At 33.4% G+C, this 25,275-nt stretch overlaps 3 protein-coding genes across 3 annotated transcripts; 1 reads left to right on the top strand and 2 right to left on the bottom strand.

Moving 5' to 3' along the window:
- Window positions 1-250: 250 nt before the first annotated feature.
- Window positions 251-2,693, bottom strand: LOC127135985 (casein kinase 1-like protein 10). The gene is made up of 6 exons (XM_051062599.1): window positions 2,543-2,693; window positions 2,106-2,254; window positions 1,928-2,023; window positions 1,359-1,429; window positions 796-829; window positions 251-280 (listed from the first exon to the last, which is right to left on the bottom strand). Exons 1-6 carry the CDS (start codon window positions 2,559-2,561, stop codon window positions 251-253), a joined length of 399 nt encoding a protein of 132 aa, XP_050918556.1. The 5' UTR covers window positions 2,562-2,693.
- A 297-nt stretch (window positions 2,694-2,990) lies between these two features.
- LOC127073272 (uncharacterized) lies at window positions 2,991-3,768 on the bottom strand. Its single transcript, XM_051014421.1, has 2 exons — window positions 3,575-3,768; window positions 2,991-3,349 (listed from the first exon to the last, which is right to left on the bottom strand). The coding sequence occupies exons 1-2, from the start codon at window positions 3,730-3,732 to the stop codon at window positions 3,199-3,201; spliced, it is 309 nt and encodes a 102-aa protein (XP_050870378.1). The 5' UTR covers window positions 3,733-3,768; the 3' UTR covers window positions 2,991-3,198.
- A 4,522-nt stretch (window positions 3,769-8,290) lies between these two features.
- LOC127073271 (exopolygalacturonase) lies at window positions 8,291-10,345 on the top strand. Its single transcript, XM_051014420.1, has 5 exons — window positions 8,291-8,579; window positions 8,731-9,051; window positions 9,286-9,575; window positions 9,662-9,887; window positions 9,973-10,345. Exons 1-5 carry the CDS (start codon window positions 8,373-8,375, stop codon window positions 10,189-10,191), a joined length of 1,263 nt encoding a protein of 420 aa, XP_050870377.1. The 5' UTR covers window positions 8,291-8,372; the 3' UTR covers window positions 10,192-10,345.
- The last annotated feature ends 14,930 nt before the right edge of the window (window positions 10,346-25,275 follow it).

The raw sequence follows: 25,275 nt of genomic DNA, 5'->3' as shown, positions 1-25,275 counted from the left end.
TGTTGTAATTCCTCAAGTGACTTGTGAAGTCTGTAGACTTGAGATGGCTAAGAGATTGTTCAACTCTTAGACGATTGTTGTACTCTTTCTAGATTATTGGATTAAGTCCTTATTGAAGGCGAAATCACCTTGGTCGGGTGGATTGGAGTAGCTTTGACTTTCAAGCGAATCAGGATAAATTTATGTGTAGTTTGTTTTTATATTTGTGTGTGTAGCATCACAAAAAGTTTTTATTTCCAGTGAAAATAATTCAAATCTTCCCTTTCTTGTTTTTCTTAACCTTCAAAATACAGGTACAAAAAAATAAGGGGTATATATGGAAAGTTTTAAAATAATAGGAAAAAACAAAGTATTTCACCAAGCACTACAACAAACAAGACCTTAGACAGCGCTTTTTTTAGCCTTAGACAGCGCTTTAAAGCGCTGTCTAAACCTCCGCTGCTAAAGGTTTAGACAGCGCTTTTTTAAATCTTAAAAGCGCTGTCTAAGCCCCCCCCCCCCTTAGACAGCGCTTTGGCCAAAAGCGCTTTATAAGACCCTCTTATTTTAAATTTTTTAGGTATACCTTAGACAGCGTTTTTGAAAAGCGCTGTCTAAGCCCCACCCCCTTAGACAACGCTTTGGCCAAAAGCGCTTTCTAAGACCCTCCTATTTTAATTTTTTTAGGTATACCTTAGACAGCGCTTTTCAAAAAGCGTTGTCTAAGCCCCCCCCTTAGACAGCGCTTTTGCCTAAAGCGCTTTCTAATCCCCCCCTTAGACAGCGCTTTTTACAAAAGCGCTGTCTAAGGTATACGAAAATTTTTGTGCCTGTAAGGTTCTTGTTTTCTCTGCACAAGAAAAAGAGCTTTTCGTAACTAAAGAAATATGAATTTACTCAATTAAAAAAAATAAAACTATAATGTAAATTAAAGTGAAAGAACATTTTTGTAGTGTATTTGGTGTTGGAAAGAGAAAACAGACAAGTGACAGTAGAGACCTGAGACCAAGTCATGGATGACAAGGCAAAATATTCATTTCAAACACTATCGAACTTACAGTGCAGAATCTAACAGTATCAATTCCAATTACTCATAAGCATATGTGCATGCTTGCAAACACGGCCACACTTGAGATATTTTACACTAATCTCAATTATCACTGTTGTGAGTAAAGTGAATGATACTGATACCACTTAATATAGGTAAACAGCATTCAATTGAAAAAGTAGCAGAATACCTATGAAAGTGATGTGAATGCTTAAAATAAAAAGGAAGGCATGTAAAATTAATATGGAAACAGCATGTTGGCTCTGCCCCCCAAAGAATTTTTTGCAAGTCTTAATATTATATCTTGAAATAGTAATCGTGACAAATTTACCTGTATGGTATGTGCTTATGAGTCTGAAGATCTCTGAATTTTTTGGCGAGGCCATAGTCAATGATGTAGACCTGAAATGAGGTACCCGACATGATATAAATAAAGTTAGAACCTAAAAGAACTGGAGTTTGCATGTTCAACTTCATCATTTCGTATCAGAATCTATCAATCATTGTTTTTTAATGGCAGCAAAAAGGATTCCATTTAAATAAAGTAGAAGAAAAAGATTCAGAAATGAAGACATGCTCCAAGAAAATCCATCCAAAATACGAGAAAGAGAGCCAGAGGAAGTGCTTTGACTCTAAATGTGGCCCAAGGCCAATCAACTTTTGCCAGGAAAAAAACCGTGAGTTTTAAGGAGGAAGTGGCCATGACAGGTTAAAATCCACTTCATGGTTTGTCATAGAAAAGACTCATAAACCTTCACCTGACCTAACCAGTCTTAACCAACTAAGCATCAAACACGACCGGATAGAATAACCAAAACCTTCAAAAACAAAATGGTGGAATAAAAAAAAAAAGAGAAACATACAAAATTTGAAAGAAATCATTCCAACAAGATAATATACCTGATTTGCTTTACGTCCTAGGCCCATTAAAAAATTGTCTGGCTTTATGTCACGGTGAAGGAAACCTCTTGAATGCATATATTCAACCCTGTTAATCTGAACAATAGTATGGACCAATTGAAACATTAGTATCACTATATAAGGCCTTTAACTTCATATAGTTTCCATTTTGACTTACTAATTGATCAGCAAGCATTAACACTGTCTTCAATGTTAACTTCCGGTTACAATAATTGAACAGATCTTCCAGACTAGGTCCAAGAAGGTCGATCGCCATCACATTGTAGTCTCCCTCAACTCCAAACCACTTCAGGTGAGGCACCCCAGCTGCAAATAAAGAGCCAAGTTGGATTACTCAAAAGGAAACTTCTCATTTGTTTTCTGAAACCTTTTCAGTCATTAATCTACTTTAAGGGCATTGTTTAAGACAAACGATTTTGATTCCAATAAGTTTAGATTATGGACATCAATGAATTCATCAGAATATCCTCCAAGAAAACAAACACACAGACAAACATAATGGAGAAATCATTTTCATGTGGAAGTTTAGCCTTAGCCATTAGTTAATATTTTCACTACTGAAATCTGCAAAAAGAAATAGCCATGTTGACTTACTTCCTCCTTGAAGAAGCATATACAATTTTGATTCATAGTGAAGCTGCGGATGCTTGGTCTTCACAGGCTCCTGGAAAATTTTCAGGTGCGGGGCATTATGGTTAAGAATTAAACACAGAATATCACAAGCAGACTAATATCATTAACTGATAGGACAAACTTGTGAAAACAAGGCATAAGAGCATGATGAACGATGGAAGATAAACTACAACACAACAATATTAACCACAATTTGCATCCCTGTAGAGATAATATGACAATTCACATAAAACTTCAATCATAGTAATTCTTCGTGATTCCTTCCAAGCCATGAGTATTGCTCCCACCATTGCATCGATAAAAGAATACAGGAAACTTCAAACTTAATCTTTAAAAGTAACAAAGTCTACAACATGGAATTCTTAAACACCACTATGAGGACACAATATGAAAGTCTATAAAATGCATGTTCGAAAGAGTATAAATCAAGGTTGTTTCATCCTATATATACACACAGTTAAGATACTAAATGCAATTGGAAATATGAAAACATTAATCAAACTCAAGATATTTATGAAATAATTCAATAACTAATCATTTCACCACAAAATAGGGTTAAAAACTTTATGAAAACCTAACATACCAGCTTGACAGCTACCTCCTCACCAGTTTGTACATTAACAGCTGATACAAAAATCCTCAACACCCATTTTATGCCTCTGAAGACGCATATATTCAGTTTCCTTCTTCTCTAGAAACTTAAGTAGGTTATTTTGATCTTCCTCGGAGACATCTGCATCAGCCAACTTCTTTTCCAAGACGGTCCGCCTGTTATAAGCGACGAATTAGAAAACTCTGCAACATATTTGCCATCGCAACCAACATAATGTACAACGAAATTCAAAATCTTCAATATCTCAGTCCATTTCAATCAATGAATTACTAATGCAATTGAGAATTTACAAATTCAGTGATATTTTGAATTTTTCAGTAGTTATAGAGACTACATTGATGATTAAAGTACCAAAATAATAATCATGAAATGAAATATACCGCTCCTTCCTCTCTTGAAGACTCTTCATCTGTTCCTTGTAATGGTTCTCAATATACTGTTTCGCAGCCGCTACCTTCTGCTTAGTAACATTCGAAAGACTCTCATCATCAACAGACACATCGGAATCCTCCGCTCCGCCCATAACATCGTCCTTCATATCCGGGGCTGTTAGGGTTCGCTGGAGGGGTTTAATCGCAGGAGGGAAAACAAAAAGAACTGAGAACGAAAATAGAAGTCTGAAATTTAATTTTAATTAGACCTTAGACAGCGCTTTTGTGGAAAGCGCTTTCTAAGATATGCCTTAGACAGCGCTTTCCAAAAGCGCTTTCTAAACCCCCACCTTAGACAGCGCTTTTGGTTTTAATTTTTTTTTAATTGAAAGACTTTAAACAGCGCTTTCTCAAAAGCGCTGACTAAGGTCTATATTTAAAAGCGCTTTCTAAAAGCGCTGTCTAAGGGGGGGTCTTAGACAGCGCTTTCTAAAAGCGCTGTCTAAGACCCCCCCTTAGACAGCGCTTTCATTATTTTTTTTAGAACATTTTCCGTGTTTTATTTTTATTTTAACCTTAGACAGCGCTTTCTTTTAAAAGCGCTGTCTAAGATGCGCTGTTAAAAAACCTTTTTGGCGTAGTGAAGGTTGTTTAAGAAGACCGTGATGGTAGGTCGCGCGCCAAATACTATATACCATACAATAATTGAGAATCAAACTCGTGACCTTTATATATTGCACAATAGTTATTTATTAGAACTGTTGCGATAGGTAGCGCACTACGTAGTTTATCACAACAATCACATGCCCGTGGTGGAAAAAAATACTTATAACCACACCCTACCTCATAACGGTTGGTTAACCATGATGGTATCCCTTTTTCAACCGTTGGGAGAAAGGTTTTTCGTAGTAGTGAGTTGTACGAGGAAGTGTGGGAAAAGTGTATTTGCGATGTGACTAATATGATATAACCACAACAAGCACAACAACCACAACCACTAGGAGATTACATTAAAACATGAACCACAACAAGCTTCTATACTTCACAAGAGTTGTGTTATGGATATTTTAAAGGGGTATTATTGGTAGGACATAACCTTACTATAGTTGGGGTTCTCGTAAATACAATTTTTAGTGTGATTTCAATTTATATTCATTTTTCTCATACTTTAACATCAACATTTGACTTTTGCATTAACATTTAGGCCCTTGCATGAAATATGTGTTGAAAGGGATCTAAGAAAGTATTGTTTCTTAGACTCATTCAATATTAAATTTCAACAAAATGGAGCAAACACTATCTTGATGTACATACAAAATAAGTTGGTTGATGAGAAAAAAGAATGTTATCTGAGACAGTTTTACCACGCGTAAGTATATATTGATTTGTATTTTCTTTTATAAATCAATTTTATACACACTATTAATTATTTTGAATGTTTATGTAGTTTACACTGGCAACTAGTTGTTATATGTTCAAATCAAAATATTGTAATTATGTTATGCTCATTACACTATAACCTTACTGAAACGATGCATGACATTTTGAGCAGGGTAATTGGCATTATTTGTAATACTCAAATTTTACATTTAGTATTGAATAGTTTTTATTGACATGTAAAGTTATGGAGGGATAAAATTTTGTGAAACGTAATCTAAAAGGTAGAAAATCAAGGTTCCTTTTCCCTAGAGTAAGTATTACATGTGCCTTTAGACATTATTTTATTTTCTCTAATGTGTTACTTGTGACTTATGTGTATTAATTAGTAACTATAAGAAAACTATTTGTAGATGGCTTTTCGTATGGATACTAAGTTATCAGACATATGTTAAATATTGTCTCTAGAGGCACTATCAATTCATAGATTAAGATATTAACTTTATCCATATACATGTAATTTATTTATATTTGTTAAGTTATTGTTATTGTTAGTTTATCATAATTTAAATTTTGTTCAAATTATAGGTGTTTTGCGACCAAGCACCATTTCCACAAGAAGATATAGATGACACCCGATCACGTTGGGTTAGTGACTTCCTATCTTTTTATGAATCTCCACAACACTCGTTTTTCTTGGTTGTTGTAAGCATTGTATAAAGGTTTTGTCACTATAGGTTCAAATATGTAGTTGTTCTATTGTAAGAGGTCTTTTGTATCCCAAATGTCATTATGGGTTTTATAAGTATTATATGGTTCTGTTTTCAAATATGTATAGGCTCTCTGGGTGTACCATTTTGCATATGTGTACATTTGATTTATAAACAATGAAATTTGATATTATGTGTATATTTTATTATATTCTGATTCTATCACAAAATTTGTAATTTCTATGTAAAAAAATAAAGGTAAGTCAAATTGAGATTTAAAACCAATTATAAATGACAAATAAATAGGTTATACAAACTGGTATATATATATATATATATATATATATATATATATATATATATATATATATATATATATATATATATATATATATATATATATATATATATATATATATATATATATATAAGCGACGTAAATACATTTATTTTTCTTCAAATATTTACAAAAATCGAGAGGTATGTGACACGCGCTTTATAATTTTAAAAATAAAAATATTTTATTGTTAGGGATCGAACCAATAACCTTTACAATTGTCCCCTTGATGAAAAAAAAGTGAAGGTTAAAGTTGCCCCTTGATGGAACAAAAAGTGAAGGTTAAAGATGTTGGTTTTTATTCACCCTTTGTTATTTCGCATGTGAAATAGAGATAAAATCTCTTTCGCCACCAAGATGAAATGTATTTTTTTATTAGTGAGTTAGTAAATATTTCTCATAAATGACACTAAATGATCTGATATGACATTCAAGTGTTGCTTGTAGATATGAATCCACTAACAAACTTTGGTACAAGGGTATTTGTAATCTATGTTGGTGTAGGGTGCACCTGCAAATATGATAAATTCAGTGACGACCATTAAATGTGAGTTTTTGGGTTTTATAATAGTATGTGCTTGAATATTGCTTGGAGTCTATTTCTTATAATGGGATCATAGGGTTTTAAGATGCTAGAACCTTCTGCTTGAGACAAGTGTTTCAGTGACATATATCAAAAGATTCTATAGAGTACCATTTGAAGGTCTCTAGGGAACTAGTCATCTAAGATCATGTGTAATGCTGGGGAAAGACCATCTAAAGGTTTTGAGGTACTATAACTTTTTTTTTGAGTTAGTTGCCTCAATAGCTTAAGGTCAATTGATCTTGTTGTCTATCTAATCCGAATAGTTGTTAGATACTTGGTCGGCATAACCACTATATGATCCTTAAGTTTTAAGTTGTTCTCGGAATACAAATGCCTTCACTTGTCTAGAGTATCATTAGATAGATTCAATGATATAGCACCAGTTTGTTTTGGCTTTTTTTTTTAAATGATTTTTATAGTGTTATATATTTTAGTGTAAAAAAAATTTACAAATAAACTTTTTATAAAAGTTTCAAATAAAAATTTTATTTGAATAGTTATTCTTAAAATGTTATTTTAGGTACTTTATCATTTTATCAAAAAAAAATTTGGATATCAAAATTTCAAAAAATCACTTAATTTTGAAACTATTTCAAATAGTTTTTTCTAAAAATCATTTTTGAGATACAATTTTTTTTTAAAATTGTGATTTTGGCTATGTTTTGATCTTCAATAATGTATATTTATGTTATACAATGAACAATTCAATCTTTTAATTTATCAAAAATAAATTTAAAAAAACTTGTAATATTTTGAAATATATTTTTGTAAAATCCATTTTTAAAAATACAAAGAAAAAAAATATTTTTTTAAAATTAAAACAAACTGGCCCATAAATCGATGAACGAATCCCTTATTTAGGATTATGACGCTAGATGGATTGAGTTGTAGTCTAGACTGAAACTGTTTTTGTTTAAGTTTGTGATCTCGTTGCTAGTGAGAATATGATTTTGATGTTGAGTAATAAAATATTTTTTTATAATTAATTGTTTGAATGGGTTGAGTAATTCAAGTGATATATGTTAGTTGAGTTAATTGATGTAAACTGATTCAATTCCTTATGCTAATATTTACTTATATTTATACGATAATGTAAAGATATTATTGATATTTATAAATTAATAATTTAAAAATAGTATTTTAATGATGATGAAAACAAAAATTGACTAAGAATGAAATTGAGATCAATAATGTACCCTTTTTAAAAAAGATATAAGATTAATTTGAAGAAGAAAAATATTTCTTATCCCTTATTTTATTTTTAATATAAATAAACGATGTAATCATTGAGCCTTTGGGAGTCTTATTTTTGTGTGGATACTTTTGATCCTCTTCGTTCACAGAGGAAATATTAAGCGCTAATTCAATTAATTTGAAAAAAATATACATTCCAATTTCATCAAAATTGTTACAAATGAACTATCCAATTATGCTTTGTGTGTTTAGTTAGAGGCTGAAAGCCAGAAACCAACAAATGTCAACGATATATTGTATGGACAACAAAGAACACATTTCAACCAATTAAAAGAAAAAGCTGTTTTTGTTTTCTTCTATTAGAATATGGCAGTTAAGAAATTGGAGGAATTGAAAGCATTACTAAATTTAGCTAAACTAAATAAGTCATAAAACCTATGACTCTCCTTTAATTTAGATGAACAATTTATTTATTTTCTTCAAAAAACATGTTATATAACTGATAACTTGAGATAGAGATTATCATTTTCCCTATAACCTAGCCTCCCTGGAGGCCCCCTAAACTCAAAATTGTAATTACTTAATAAAAAGCATTTAAGCACAATGGCCATTGCAAAGAGTGCTTCTATTGCAATTATCTTCTTTGCATTGGCCCATTATGCAGATGCCGCTGTAAGAGCAAGGACAACCGTTGGTCACGATGTTTTTGGAGATAATAATCATGCTAAAGATGTCCTCCTTCCCGGGGAGAAAATAGTTAATGTCCAGAGTTTCGGGGCCAAAGGCGATGGTGTGTTTGATTGCACTCAGGTAAAATTATCAGTCCGTTATAAAATGAGAAGAAATGTTTCTTTCTTCTCAAGGAAGTTACGTTAGTTTTCGTGATTATAACTTTTTAGAGACGCATGTATTTCAAAATTCATCTCTGGTTAATGCGCGATTTTGAATTTTGTCCATGCAGGCTTTCATGTCGGCATGGCAAGCAGTGTGCCATACTCAAGGGCAAAACCGACTTTATATTCCCGCTGGTACATTTTTGGTTTCTTCAATGTTTTTTTCAGGACCATGTCTGGCCCCAAATCCAATCACAATTCAAGTGGTGGGGACAGTTTTGGCAACTACTGATATTTCTGAGTATGAAAATGGAGAATGGCTCATGTTTCAACATATCAATGGCCTAAAAATCATTGGTGGAGGTGTTTTTGATGGACAAGGTCAAAAAGCATGGCAATACACTGAGAATTGTGAAAAATCCAATTCAGGATGTGCGAGAAATCCCAGCGTAAGTTTAACCTTAACTAATTAATTTATCAGCAAACTCTGACGGATTAGCCTGTTGGTTAAAACTTGCATCTAAGAGTGTGCTTTTGTTAAGGTCTCCGAGTTTTTAGTCGGTTATAGGGCTGAATACCGAGTTTTCAGAAAAACAAAAAAGTAGCATATGATTTCATTAATACATGTTCTTCTTATTCTTCTTCTTTACTAATACAATATTACTAATAATTTGTTAATGCAGAGTTTGTTTTTCATGGACGTGCAAAATGCAATTATAGCGAACATTAAAACATTGAATCCCAAAGGCTTTCACATTTTCGTCACCAAATGTTCAAACATTAGGTTGCGTAAACTTAAGCTCATTGCACCTGAAACCAGCCCTAACACCGACGGCATTCATATGAGTAACTCCATCAATGTGATTATTGCTAGAAACACCATTTCAACTGGTGATGATTGTATCTCTATGATTCAAGGTTCCGAAAATATTTTCATCAACAGACTCAAGTGTGGACCTGGACACGGTATCAGGTAGAACAACAATTAACTAATATAACTAACTTGTACGTATCTGATACTCGATAGTCGTCTTTAACATGTGGTTTCATGTGTGGCAGTATCGGTAGTCTTGGAAAGTATCCAGATGAGAGAGAGGTGAAAGGTATTCGTATTAAGAACAGTGCGTTGATCGGTACAACCAATGGTTTGAGATTAAAAACATGGCCCGAGAGATATGGAGGCGGAGCATCAGAGATAAGTTTCAGTAACATTAACATGACCAATGTTCAAAATCCCATCATCATCGATCAGGAGTATGAATGTCATCCAAACTGCCAAAAAAAGGTACGTATCAGTATCAGTGTCGTGTCTGTATCTATCTGTATCGGTGTTTCAGATATTAATAATTATGATATTTATATATGTGCAGCCATCATTGGTGAGGATAGCAGATATTCATTTTGCAAATGTGAGGGGAACTACTGCTTCACCAATTGCAGTGGATTTGAGATGCAGCAAGCAGTTTCCATGCATGGGTGTTACGATTCGCGACATTGACCTAAAGTTTGGAGCTGCTCCTTCAACTGCTAGATGTGTCAATGTTAAGCCTGTCTATGGTGGTTTGTTGAACCCACCAGCATGCCCTTAAATTTGTTGCTTTTATCAGTGATTGCCAATTATTTATGGAGGGAAATGATGATGACAGCTTTTATTTATAAGCTAGGAGTGTCATAGCAGATTATGCATTTTGTAATATGTGTAAGCTGTATAATGAAAAAAATGGGGAAATGATTCTTTATTTTTGAAGAATAGTTTTGGAATCCAAATAAACTAGTTGTTGCATCTCAATTTTTTCTAAAACTCTATCTCAACTTAAAATCTTATAAGCACTTCTTTGTAATTCAACGTCATAAACATATTCAAATTAAAAAGTTATGCAGAAATGCAAATAAAACAGAACTCAAAAAAGCTTTAATTGACATTTGACATATAATTTACAAGGTTAGAAAAAAGAAAGATAGAGAAAAAATTGAAAAACAAAAACGACTAGAGATGATTGAGAAAAATATTCATCAGCATCAACATCAACGTCACAGCCATTCCGTCCAAGTAAGATTTTTATCTATAACTCGCCAACCCATTTCCTGATTCTGCAAACAATTGAAGAAACAAAAAATTCCCATCAAATTCCCATCACTGTAAAACTGATTAAAATGGTTTTTTCTTCAAAATTTAATAATGTGAAGACAAAAAAAAACAGCAATGATAAACTTACTTAAAGAATAGAAGTGGGTCAGTGAAGAAGAACATTTGGATGTGAAAGTTAGAAGAGAAGAAGGTGAAGAAGATGGAGAAAGATTGGTTTCAGTGTTTAGAAGAAGTGGTGAGTGTGTTGGAGGGGACAAAACAGACATTGCTGTAAAATGAAAGGTGTATTTACGTGATTGGCACAAATATGTATGCAGTTAGAAAACCAACTAACTTAATTAATTGTATAAAGGGCACAAATCTTCTATGAAATTGTCACTGGAGAGGATCCACGTCCATTGTATAACCGTATACCGGCCAATTGTGACAATTAGTTTATGTTATAAGTCCCTCATTTGTAACACAAACAAACTATTACTACTAGATGAATTACATTTTTAATACTCCTAATTCATTTAATCTATTTTTCTCACTCCAATAAATTTTTTTAGACAATTAAATCTTGCTTCCAATGCTATGTTTTGCAGTACTCAGTCTCCAACTTATCATTTCTAACTTGGTATTTTAGAAAATGATACTCTCTCATTATGTTTATGTTTTGCTTTTGCCACGAATCATTAGATATGATTAGCCAAATAAATATTGGTTTGTTATCATCAACCACAGTTGTTTAATCTGTACTATTTCATTGATCTTTAAGTCTTCCAATAGCATTTCTACCCAAAGTGCTTCACAAGCTGCATATTATGCTGCTGTATACTATGTTGTATACTATGTTTTACATGAGAGAAAAGATATGTTTACATCCATTTTTAACACCTACACTGTAATTGACTACACAATACATACTAATTTTGTTTTTTAATAATTTATTTTATATTGATTTGTGTGCAAGAAAAATTTCTTTTGATAATATATACGGTGTGTATCATACGGTATATTGAAAATTGGTGTCAAATTAGCAAAGTTGTTTACATAATGATATAGTCATTATCCCTTACTTCTTTGAGCTCCATGAAATTGGAGTTGCATCAATCATGAACTAGTACCCTGATATACTTTTTCTGTCATCTTGATCTCCTATCCAATATGAATCAGAGTAGCCATATGTCTTTTTCTTCTTTCAAGTATTCTTTTGATTTGGCATGTAAATACCATAGTCTGTAGTGTCTTTGATGTACCTTAGAATTCTTTTCGTTGGTATTAGAAGACATGATCTAGGCTTCTCCTTGAACCTACTTACCAAGACAACACTGTGACAAATATCATGTCCGGTGTTGCATAAGTATCCATGAGAGTGATAATGGAATTGCAATTGCTCATTTTGAATTTCTTCAAGATGTCTTCTACATATATCTTCTCATGCAAGAAATTTCCGTTGTCTATATTCAAAATCTCCATTCTTAGGAAATAAGCCAAGCTTCTTAGGTCAAACATCTTAAAATCATTCTTCATGTTCACTTTGAATCTTGGTAGTTCAACTTCATCTGATCATGTGGATAATAAATCATCAACATATAGGCATTGTATAATTTGATCTTTCTCACTAGAACCCTTCACATACACTTTATATTCTGAAGTGCATTTGTTGACTCCTAACTTGATGAGAATGAAGGTAATGGAAACACATGAAAGAGGGATTTGAATTGAGTTTTTATAATAAAAATCTTTTGCAACCAAAAATGACAAAGAGAAAACTTAAAATAAAAATAATGAACACAATTATTTTTATCCTGGTTCGTTGTTAACTAAGTTATCTCTAGTCCACCCGCCAAGATGATTTCGCCTTATCACAAGGATTTAATCCATTATAACCATTGATTACAACCATAAAGACTAATTATCAATGTCTTCTTGAGTAATTATGACTATACCCTAGTCACTCAAAAATACAACTCAAAAGTTGAGATACAAAGTGTTTTACAAGATGCTTCTAAGAAAGAAGGTTACACAAATGAATTACAAAGACATACACGCAAAAATTATTTTCTATGAAAGTGTATGAACAAAGTTCCTTGTGTGTTGCTTTTCTTTCTCTCAAATATTTTACAACACGCAATATTCACGTAGTATATATTCTCTTAGGGTTGACATTGTTCCATTCTTACAAGACTCCTTTATATTTGCAATGAAAAGATCCATTGGATGGTAGAAATGGAATACACAAATGCAGATGTATCCTTGCATAAAGGTCTGTGAAAATGGGAGACAAAATAGTACAATAGTACAATCATTTTTCCATAAAATTAGTGTAGTGGAAAGAATATTGATTTTGTACTGTGTACTATTTTCTCACGTAAATACTTTTTGATCTTGTCTTCAATTATTCAGGGGCTTCAAATAGAGAGTTAATGAAGCATGCATAGAAGAAGAGTTAGAGTCTGTATGATAGAGTGTTTAGAATCATGGTCTTCAGAGTCTTGATCCAGTTCATCAGAACCTGGTTTTCAGAGTCTGGTGACACAGTTCATCAGAACCTGGTTTTCAGAGTCTGGTGACACAATTCATCAGAACCTGGTTTTCAGAGTCTGGTGACACAATTCATCAGAATTGTTTGAGCGCAAGACGTCAGAGCTTGACAATGTCAGAGGCTTCTCTTGTCAGAGTCATAAATATTTGGATTAGCAGTCTTCAGACGCACTGAGTAGAGTAATCCAGAGCTTGATTATCATTATAGAACACACATCTCAGAGTCAGAGCGCACTAGGTTCAGAGCCTGATGATGTCACACGTCACTTCTCCAGAGTCAGAACTTGTTTCTAGTATCTGCACACTTCACAAAATCATGAGGGTACAAAATTATTTTTTATGAATCTATGTATTGTTATCATCAAAATATAAGCTCGGATGCAAAATCAAATCTTGTTCTTACAATCTTTCCCTTTTTTTGATGACAAAATCATATATTTTGATGAACAATTTTTACTTGGTTTAATCACATAAAAACATATTAGAGTGAGGTTTGTAAGCTCCCTTTTAGTTTTATATTATCAAAAATATTTCTCAACTTAAATCTTCAGAGTTAGGTTTGCAAACTCCATTTGAGTTTAAGACTCACAATAATTTTAATACATAAAATATTTAAATCAGCATGAAAGTAAGAACTTACATGTACAAGAAAACCTTGTTGAAATTTCTTCTGATTTAGAATTTCATGAAACCATGTATCAAAATTTGTTGTATCAGAAAGTATGGTTATCAAGAATCTATCTTATATCAGAGTTTGGTTAAACTTTTATGCTTGGTTAGAAAACTTTGATTCCTTGTATCAGAGCCTAGTTAGAAACTGGCTTGTATCAGAGCTTAGTTCAAATCTGTATCTATGTTTCTTCTTTCTGGATAGCCTGGTTAATTATGTAGCTAAAATCTGGAGAGCCTAGTTAACTACAATTTCTTCTTAGTAACATTGGTGAACTTTTTCGAAGTTCCTAGATCATATAGTTATCAGAGTCAGATGTCAAAAAGAAATGTCAGAGACATAGTTAGATGTTTGAGATTAGAAGGGAAATAAGTATATCAAAATCGTATCTACTTTTCTCCCCATTTGTCATCAATCAAAAAGATAAATAAAAAAAATAAGACAAAGAAATCATCATTGAAATTAAAAGGATAAAGATACATAAACATTAATCATAATAAAAAAAAACATATAAAATTTTTTGGTTTTAGGTTCGGGGTGGCAGTCTTGACAAAATCACTTGAAGCAATCCTTCAATCTTGGTGTTGGTCTAAGCTTGTTCCTTGAATATGTCTTCTTGTTTCTCCAAACAAGACCTAACAACTTCATTCTCTTGCTTCAGTTCATCTAAAGTATTTAGCACCAGAGGAATGGATTCAGATTCATAAGGCTTAGTCCTAGAAATAGTTCCAATCTTAGATTCAGGAGGAGGAGTAACTTCAATTTCTTGTTCAACTTCTAGTGTAGGTGGAGGTTTTTGAGTGAACATCTCTAGAAGTGGCTCCATGATACTAGAAAGTTTTTCATGGAATTTCTTCTGATAAGATTTATAACAGAGTTCTCTCATCTCCTAGGCATGAGAGTTTATCCATCTTCTAAATTCAGACAAGATAATATCACTATAGATATGGTTGACATATTAGTGCAAACTTGCGTCAAAGAGTGTAGACGATCATTTGTTTCAGAGTCAAAATGTAACACTAGTTCATTAACATTAGGTTCAGGTTCAAGTTCAGGTTTAGAGTTAGATGATACTGAAACAATCTTAAATGAGGAGTCAGTAATAGAGGGGGAATTGTTTCAGATATGATCCATAAAGGTGTCAATGACAGGTTTATCTATGACATTTGGTTGAGGTGGCGGTGTTGGTGGTGTTGGTGTTGATTCTGGAAAGGTATGAATTTTAGGAATAACAATTTTAAAAGAACTATGAATGGAATGGATAGTATCAAAGGGGGATTTTAAGGTTGTTTTGGTTAAGGTTTTGAAGAGATTGGCTCATAAATTTGTGGTTGTATAGGTTCAGATGATTTATCAGTGGAAGATTAAAGTTTAGTGGTTGCATGATTGGGTATGTTCAGAGGAAGAATCCTTAGGTTGTGATTGAATTTACGAGAGGAGTGTTTTAGGAATTTGTGGTTATTCAAAGAGAGTGATTTCAGATGATTTATTATGTTCATATGGTTGTAAAGTTTCAGATGGTTTAGATGTAGAGGGTTGTTTTTGTTTAGAAGTAAAGATGGTTCCAAAAGGATTTTGAGGTATTGGGATATGTTGAAGAGGAGTGGATGAAGATGAAGTAGAGTTAACAATATGATTAGAAGAAAAATATGTCTCAACTATAGGATATTTACCAGATGGTTGCTTATGAGCAAAAGATTCTTCAACATGCTTAGCGGTCTCAAAACCTTCAACTTCAGTTTTTGGTATCGTTCCCAGAGACTTTCTCATAACTTCCGAAGTCTTTGCCACCTTGGCTAGAGACTTAACAGTTCCAGAGGGTCCATCACCCATCTTCCTAGATTTCATCTTCCTTCTGAGAGGAAGAAAATCAGGAGGACATTCTGGAAGTTCGTCATAAGAGTAAGCTACATGTGTGATACATGAGGCTAAGCAGTCATTTATGTATGATTCAAGGATTAATAGGGGATCCACCTTGGTAAAGATTGGATAATCATCAATATGTATCCTTCTAGAGGCTACTGCATTCCTATCAAGAACTTTTGAGGGATTAATATATGTAGATATTAGAGACATATTCTTCATATTTCTTCCATTGAATAATTTTCCTATCTCTATGTCAATTTACTTCGTCAAATTTAGCTCTATTAGAGTCTCTACCAACTTGATTTCAAAAAGCACATCAGAAATGAGTCTTCCTAGATGAATCTATTTCCTGGCTTTAGGACCACCATTTATGGTCTCCTTGACCAACTCCCTTAAGTACTTAAAGAGAATTGAAGGCAGGTTCATCTTAATCTCATAACATATGTAGAAAAACATATACTTCTGATCAATATTGATATAGTATGAGGAGTTAATTGAAGGTTTGTTATGCACACAACCCAAAAGAATCTTCAACCACACTCTGAGATGGTTGTGCAGATTCTTTGCATTTGATGAATTATTTCCATCTTGAAATATCACAATAGAAATTTCCTCTAACTTTGCATTTTTATAAGGAATATCAAAACATCTTTTTCCAGAGTCATAATGGTTGAGAAGCTTGGTAATGGCCTTCTCATAAATGCAGATTTTGTGCCCCAAAACAGATTAAGAAACTTGAAGCTTTGAAGCATCAACGTGAATCCAAAATTGTTTAACCAATTTAGGGTAAACTTGACCTTTAATACGATTGAATAACTCTTCCCGTCCTTGTTTTTTAACACATTCAGTGAGGTCAAAATTGTTTTCCTTAAGATAGTCAAAATCCACAATCATTTCACACAGTACTTCCAACTCAGTGACCGGAGAATAAAGAGTAATCTCTTGAAGACCTTATTTCACTTGTTTTGGTTGTTAAGACGATTGTTATTCTTGATTTTGATTAGCTTATTGTTCATGTTGTTGGGATTGTTATTGTTGTTGAGAAGGATGTTGTTGTTGTGAATCAACCATGGTGAAGAAAAAGGTTTTAGAGTTATAGAGAACTTTGGTTGAAAGAGAGAAAGTGTGGGATAGTAAGTAGTGCATGTGTGTGAAAAGTGAGTGAAGTGGGTTTATAAATAGGTTTTGCAATGATGAAAGAATCTTGAATAGTGCAAAAATCTTATGTAGGGGAAGACCTAGAGAGATTTTACATATTTCCATGAAATCTCTTCTCCCAATGTGTCACTCAACCGTTAGAGCGTTTCAGTTTAAGACATTTGTCTTTAATCTGAACCACAAACTTAGGATTGATTGACAACTGGTTAATATATCAACTCTTTAGAATCTAGAAGGCACAACTTTTACAGAAAGAGGTTTTGACTGGATACTTCTGATATAGGAAACCTTCTTACTCAAGAAGGCTCATTGTTCAAAGCCATTAAACTCAGAATCTTATTTAATTAATTTGAGAATTTAAACATTCAGAGGTATACATCCTTTTCATTCTGGACATAAGTCCATTTTCAAATTCTTTAGAATGAAAATAAATGTATCCTTAGCAAGGGGTTTTGTGAAGATATTAGCCCATTGATGGTTTGTATCAATAAATTTTAAAATTTAAATTCCCTTATGAATATAGTCTTGTATAAAATGATGTTTAATATAAATATGATTAGCTCTATAATGTAAAATGGGATTCTTAGATAAACAAATAGATGAGGTATTATCACAAAGAATAGGAACGTTACTCTCATATATCTGAAAATCTTCTAGTTGGATTTTCATCCAGAGGATCTGAGTGTTGTATCTAGATGCTGCAATATATTCAGCTTCAGTTGTTGATTGTGCAATTATTGATTGTCTCTTACAGGACCATGAGATGGAGTTGTCTTACGGAAACTGACAGCTTCCAGAAGTTCTTTTTCTTTCTAGTATATCTCCAGCATAATCAACATTACACTAACCTACTAGCTTGTACACTTTTGATTTTCTATAACACAAGCCAAGGTTAGTAGTACCTTCTAGATACTTGAAGATCCTTTTAACAGCTGTTAAGTGGGATTCTCTAGGATCTGATCGGAAGCAAGCACATAAACATACACTAAATAAAATGTCAGGTTTATAAGTAGTTAAGTATAAGAGAGAACCTATCATACCTCTATATACCTTTTACTCTACCTTATTACTTACCTCATCCTTCTCCAGAATGCAAGTAGGATACATTGGAGTTTTAGCTAGCTTGCAATTTGACATGTCAAACTTCTTCAGAAGTTCCTTGGTATATTTACTCTTATGAATATATGTTCCTTCTGAAGTTTGATTAATCTGGATATCCATAAAGAACTGTAGTTACCCCATCAGACTCATCTTAAACTCTGCCTGCAATGACTTAGCAAACTCTTTGCATAAGGCAGCATTATCAGAACCAAATATGATATCATCCACATAAACTTGAATAACAAGAATATCATTTTTGAATTTCTTACATAACAAAGTAGTATTAACCTTTCCTCTGGTAAAATCATTTTATAAAAGAAAATTGCTCAGTCTTTCATACCATGCTCCAGGACCTTATTTTAGACCATACAAAGATTTCTTAAGTTTGAGAATAAAATCTGGATTTTTAGGAATTTCGAAACCAGGGAGTTGGTGTACATACACTTCTTTAGTTGTGTAACCATTCTGGAATTCACTGTTAACATCCATCTGATGTAAGATGATATTATGATTAACAACAAAACAAATTAAAAGGAAAATAGACTCTAACCTGGTACATGGTGCAATGGTCTCAGTATAGTCAATCCCCTCTTGCTGACTATAGCCTTGTGCCACCAATCTGGCCTTATTCCTTACCACTTCTCCTTTCTCCTTTAGTTTGTTTATGAAAACCCATTTTGTCCCAATGACATGAATTCCTTTGGGTCTAGGCACAAGATTTCACACATCGTTTCTGGATAACTGGTTTAAATATTCTTACATTGCCATAATACACTCAATGTGCGGAAGTGCTTCATCAACAGATGTAGGTTCTATGAGGGACACTAAACCCATAAGTGTCTCTACAACAGGTTTTAATTAGGATCTAGTTCTAAATAGTTCAGTTTTATTTCCCATAAGCAATTCTCAGAATGTGAGGAGCTTTATATGTGCTTCCTCGGAGGAGTCTAAGCTTCAGCAACTTCTAGTCAAACAATTTCAGCGTCTTTTGCCTTAAATTCTTTAGCTTATGATTCTTTACCTTCAGAGCCTGAATATATAATCACCAGATTTGCAAACTTCTCAACTAGCTTTGACTTTTCAGAGTTAAGCTTATAATTAAATCTAACATGAATTGATTCCTCAATAATTCGTGTTTCAATGTTATATACTATATAGCCTTTAGAGCGTTCAGAGTATCCTAACATTGCACATTTTTGTGCCTTAGTATCAAACTTGTTCAGATTGTCTTTAGTGTTCAAAATAAAATAATTACATCCAAAAGGATGGAAGTATGAAATGTTGGGTTTTCTATTATTCCACAATTCATAAGGAGTCTAACCCAAAATAGGTATTATAGAGATACTATTATGAATATAACACATTGTGTGAATTGTCTCTACCCAGAAGTGTTTAGCCACATTTGTCTCATTTATCATGGTTTTGGCCATTTCTTGCAAAATCCTATTCTTCCTCTCTACAAATCCGTTTTTTTGAGGATTTATAGGGAAGGAGAAATCATAGGAAATGTCATTTTCATCAAAAGGTTTTTCAAAATATGTATTTTCAAATTCACCCCCATGATCACTTTTGACTTTAACAATTCTAAAGTCTTTCTCATTTTGCCCTTGTGAGCAGAAGGTAAAGAACACATAATGTGACTAATCCTTGTGTCTTAAGAATTTAATCAATGTCCATCTGTTGTAGTCATCAACAATGACTAAACCATATTTCTTGCCATTGACAAAAGCAGTTTTCATTGATCCGAAAAGGTCAATAAGCAAGAGTTCCAAAGGCCTAGAGACAGAAATAACATTCTTTAATTTGGAAGAAGTTTTTGAAAACTTGCTTTTCTGACATGCTTCACAAAGAGCATCTGAAGAGAACTTCAGATTTGGAAGGCCTCTGACTAAATTAAGCTTATTTAGCTGAGAAATTCTTCTCATTAACATGGCCCAATCGTCATTGCCATACTCGTTACTATTCATTAGCATACATGCGACATTTAACATTTTGATCTTTAAGATCAGAAAGTCTAATTTTTAAATTTTATTTTTCCTCTTACCATTGAAAATGATGGAGCCCTCCTTTTGACTAACAACTTTACAAGACTTTTGATTAAAGATTATGTCATAACCATTGTCACTTAATTGACCTATGGACAATAAATTATGCATTAATCCATCAACTAATAAAAAATTAGTAATTGAAGGGAGAGAAACATTACCAACTATTCTGGAGCCTATAATCTTCCCTTTCTGATTACCTCTGAAACCCATGAAGCCACCTGAATTAAGTTCCATATCTTGGAACATATGCCTTCTTCCTGTTATGTGTCGTGAGCACCCATAGTACAGGCACCATGATTGGTGTTTCAACTATGCTACTAAGGATGTCTGCAACATATATTATATTGTCCTTAGGTACCCACATCTTTTTGGGTCCTTTATAGTTAGTTCTCCTAGGGTTCTTAGAGAACTTCATTTTTTGTGCAAAATAATCATTTTGTGTATGTGAATAAGATAAATGGGAATAAAGAGATTTTAGTTTTGCCTTTTGTTTTAAAATAGGTTTTTCTTTAGGCGCATAACTGAAGCTAGCTGAAATATGCCCACCGAACACATCGCACGCTCAAAGATACAACAGAGTCGCTATCGAACTTTATTTATCCCAAAAGAGGGAAGGGAAAACATCGAGAAAACCCAAGGGAGAAAAACAAAGAAACGAGTAAGGAAGTCGGTTATGCAAGGGGAAGGTATTATCACCCCTCACATCCATGGTACTCCATGGGAACCGTTTCGAATGCTCTTGCTTGGATGGGTGTTGCTATCTTCATGTACCTGCAAAACATAAAAAGGTTAGAAAAAAGGGTGCTCGAGGAGGATTGGGGCCCTCATGCCTACAAATTCTCATGATGCAATGAGAAATTCAGAGCCTCGTAGTTCGGAGAACTATAGATATAAAGAAAGAAAAGAAAAAAGTGTTCGCCAATGATTCTCATCCTCGTGCCTACGTATCTGCAAGACCCCAATTTTGACCCTAAGATCCCTCATGCTAGCTCATCATTTGCATTGGCTTTGGGATCACACCTTGGTATCCTCCTCACCCCTCATTCGTTAGGTTTGCATTGGGAGAGATCACCAAGCACTTTTGATTGTATCATACTTTATTTTCTTTTGTTTACTAACCAAAATACCAAAAATATGTCTATGTGTAGCTTTGTTTCTTTTGTAGGTAGTGTATGTGTCCAATTGTGCCTCATCAAGCTCATATATAGGGTTTAAGACCCTCAATGCAAAGAGATCAATCAAAAAATGGTCCAGATTGGTTCTAAGCATCATATATGGATTCCTATGTTATTCATTTGTCAATTTGATCAAGAATTCATCAAGAGTTTGAAGCCTGTTTGCCTTGGAAACCCTAATTCATTTGGGTATCTTGTGTGACTTCCTCAGTAGGTTTCTTCATAATTTGGTCAAATATATCAAGGGATACTCCATTGCACATCATCTTATGCATATATGATTCTCTATGAGTCCCAAAGATCAAAGGAACTTCAAGTTTACAAGTTGGCTCAAAGAGGTTGACCAGAGAAAGTCAACTAGTCAAATCTAGGGTTCCCTAGACCCTATCTCCTACAATATTTGGCGTATGAAAATGATTCAAAGATAAACGTTACTCTTTATGACATTCCAAACAACTTTCATGTTGTCATCAAGAGCTATTTTTTCTTGGAAAGTCATTTTTTATGGTGAAAGATTATAGGTTATTTTGTTTGTACCCTAGTTAGGAGGTCAACTTCCAAGGACCATAACTTTCTCAATTTTTATTATATGAATTCCATACAAGTTTCATGATAAATTTAAAGATGTCTTATCCAACTTTTATTCTTTGATAAATGTCAATATCTACTTGAAAGGGCATGTGACAAGAGGAAACATTATAGGTCATTTTGGGCCATTACCATTGAACAAGCAATTTTCCTCAACTTATAAAATCTATAACTCCCTCATGACAAATCCAAATGATGTCCAATTTTTGACCAAATTCAAGAGGTATGAAAGAGATATAACTTTAGTGAATAAACCATTTTCATTTGAAGTGCATATCAAACGTTTTTCAAGGTGGAAGAAGTGGTCATTTGACTTTGTACTTAGAAAATTTTCAACCATGTTTAATTTCTCCAACTTACACCTCAAAATTCATCATGGTCCAAGTTACAAATGGAAATGCCTTAAACATCAAAGTTGTTCCCCTTGATGTCACCTTTCCAAAGCATCTAAGATCACTTAATTTGGACAAGCATCGTGGGACTTGTGCATGGGTTCTTCTCATGGTTTGGTTTGGCAACTTTTGAATTCAATTTCCATTTATCTTTACATGGCTCCATATTATGACATCAATTGCATTTGTGCACGAATTGGAGTGGATTGCAATGATCATTTTGGGCCTAGCACATATCCATGCACCCATGCACTTGAATTTTTATTTTTGGCTCAAAACTCAAATGGTGTGAATATCACTTTCCATGGCCTATATAATGAACTCATTGGCCTCAGATTGAAGGATACACATTTCCCAAGCCTTGCCAAGCAATCTCAGAACCTCATTCCATATAATACCCTGAAGATTTCATTGAAACCGAGTTCTTGATTCAATTTCTGTTTGTGAACAAGAACTCTAAGGATTCATAGACATTTTAATCTCAATAACTCACTACAAGCAAGAGGAGGAAGAACCAAGTGGAATTGCATCAAGATCAAGCCAAATCACTGCAACCCGAAGGCGATTTTTCCAGATTTTCAAGTCTTCGATTCTCTATCATTTCTCCATAATTCTACTTGTTTATTGTTTGTCTCAAGTCCTACCAATGTAGAAAACAAGATTGAGTTGCTTTGAGGTCAAATCGAAGCAACTTAGATCGTGTACCTCAAAATCCAATTCTTTATATCTTTCAATATACTTGGAATTAGGAGAAATTGACGCCAGATTTGAGCTTCTGAGATTTTTCTCTTTAAATTAGTGTATGCACTTTTTATTTTGGTGAACTTTGGTGGTGAACCAGTCCGATGAGGTCCACCGGAGAAGACGACCGGAGCTAGGGCTCTGGTGATGTGTTGGCATGCCTCCTGGCCATCTGATCATGTGGAAATGTTTTAATTTGAGTCATTCCTTTTAATTACCATGCGTATGATGCGTTAACTAAGGACCATTGTGGAAAACCTGCACTTGGTCATCAAATTTGCCACCTCAATTAGTGAGGGAGATCTGATGGCCCTTGTTTTTTCTATTTTCTTTTTAATTTCTGATTTTTCATTTAATCCTTTTATTTTATTTAATTCATATTAATTTCATTTTTAATCCAAAAAATATGGGACTTTCACCAAAAATTTAAGTATTTTCCTCTTCCATATTTTGAATTAATATCATTTTTGGATTAATTTTGATATTTTTCATGAATTAAATGATTTTTAACTTGTTTTAAAGATTTTTAAAATACTTCTGACTTTCCAAAAATTATGAAATTTTTTGTCTAAGGCCCGTTGACCTTGTTTGACCTAGGATAAATCCCTTGGCCATTTATTTGGTGTTTGGAAGGGATTTGAGGTTTTGTCCATTTTAAAATTTCTTTTAATTCATTTTTAATTTGATTTTTAATTGAATAATTGTTTGATAATTATGTTGAGCCATTTTTATGGTCTTGTGATGTTTGACTTTCTATTTAGCCTTGATCATGGTTGATTTGACTTTTGTTTGACCAATACTATTGGATTTAGGGGATTAATGAAATGTACATTTCATCTCCCAAAATGAATGGATAGTAATGATCAAATGAAATTCCTCCTATGATCAATTTGGGTTTCTACTTCCCCTTCCCCCTTCATCTTCATCCATATTCTTCCCCAATCCATCATTGACCAATGAATTCTCTTCATGTCTAATGCTAGTTGATTCATTAATGACCTTGTGTAAGATGAATCAACATGAGCCTAACTGAGATAGGTCCCTCCCTTTTTTTAGTGTGTGGTATGTTTTAGGAGTTTGGTTCTTTGTACCAAATCACTAACATGAATTAACATCTATATTTTTATTGCCCGACCTCAGATAGTTGTGACTTCTACATAAGTCCAATTACGGTTGCTTAACATATAGCTAAATTTGACCAAAAAGGCATAGCATTCTTGTAAGTGAGATTGTAAATCTCCCATTCTTCATGTAATTGTGTGAAGACTTGACCTTTTTTCCTTTCATAAGAGCTAGTGGCATACTTGTTGATTTATCCAAGTTGGAGCCCTTCTCATGGATGATTTCTTGGTTCAAGAATTCATACTTGTGAATGAGTGGTTGAGTGTTCTCCAAAGAATGGCTTAATCAATTCAAACTCTTCACTAACATTTGACTAACTCTTTGTTAATGTTGCTTTACTTTCAAGTCATTTACTTAATACACTTTAAATTTCAGTACCTTTATCATTCATCTGCCATTTACATTTCATGCAATTTGTTTATGTTTCAGTCCTTTTTCATTTTGCTCATTTGAGCCATATGTTGTAATTGTCTATATTGTTTGGCTTGTTTTGATTTTGCTTATGGTCTTAGGACCTTAAGATACTTAATAAAAACAAAAACCTTAAAAAAACATCTTGGTGGACTGTTGGACTTTATCTGAACTTTTGGACTTAGAGTATGCCACCTCCTTATGCTTTGAGGACTTGGCTAATGCCACCATCTGAGACTTAGTTATCCTTGACTGTGCCTTTCATCTGATGCAATCCTTGAATGACCTTGATTCATATGTCACTTTGTATTTGTACTTAATTATTATCTTGTTATTATTGTTGATGTCTGATTGTAGCGGTAAATTCATGGTCATCAAGCTATGGATAAGCTTAACGTCAATAAAACCAGAGTCGCCACCGCGCTTTTATTGTTTCCAAAGGAAAAGGGAAAAGTATGAACAAAATCCAAAGATAAGAAGTTTTCAAATAAAAACTAATAAAATGTCAGAGATTACAAGTAAGGGGGTTGGTTACACAGAGGAAAGGTGTTAGCACCCAAAGTGTCTTAGGTATTCCTAGGGAGCCCTTTTTTATGTGTGCATAGGTTTTTGGTATAAAAGATATTTCATAAAATAAAGAGCGTGGGGATGAGAAAAGAATTCATTGATTATATTTTTGTGTTTGACAAGACCTTTGGTCTTATGCCTACGTACCAACATAAAAATGAGGGATTAAAACCCCGTAGTTCGTGGTAAAAGTTTCAAAGAAGTTGGTGAATTGAT

This window comes from Lathyrus oleraceus, chromosome 4, assembly GCF_024323335.1.
Source record: "Lathyrus oleraceus cultivar Zhongwan6 chromosome 4, CAAS_Psat_ZW6_1.0, whole genome shotgun sequence".
NCBI classification, from domain to species: Eukaryota; Viridiplantae; Streptophyta; class Magnoliopsida; order Fabales; family Fabaceae; genus Lathyrus; species Lathyrus oleraceus.
This window is presented reverse-complemented; position numbering and strand designations above follow the sequence as displayed.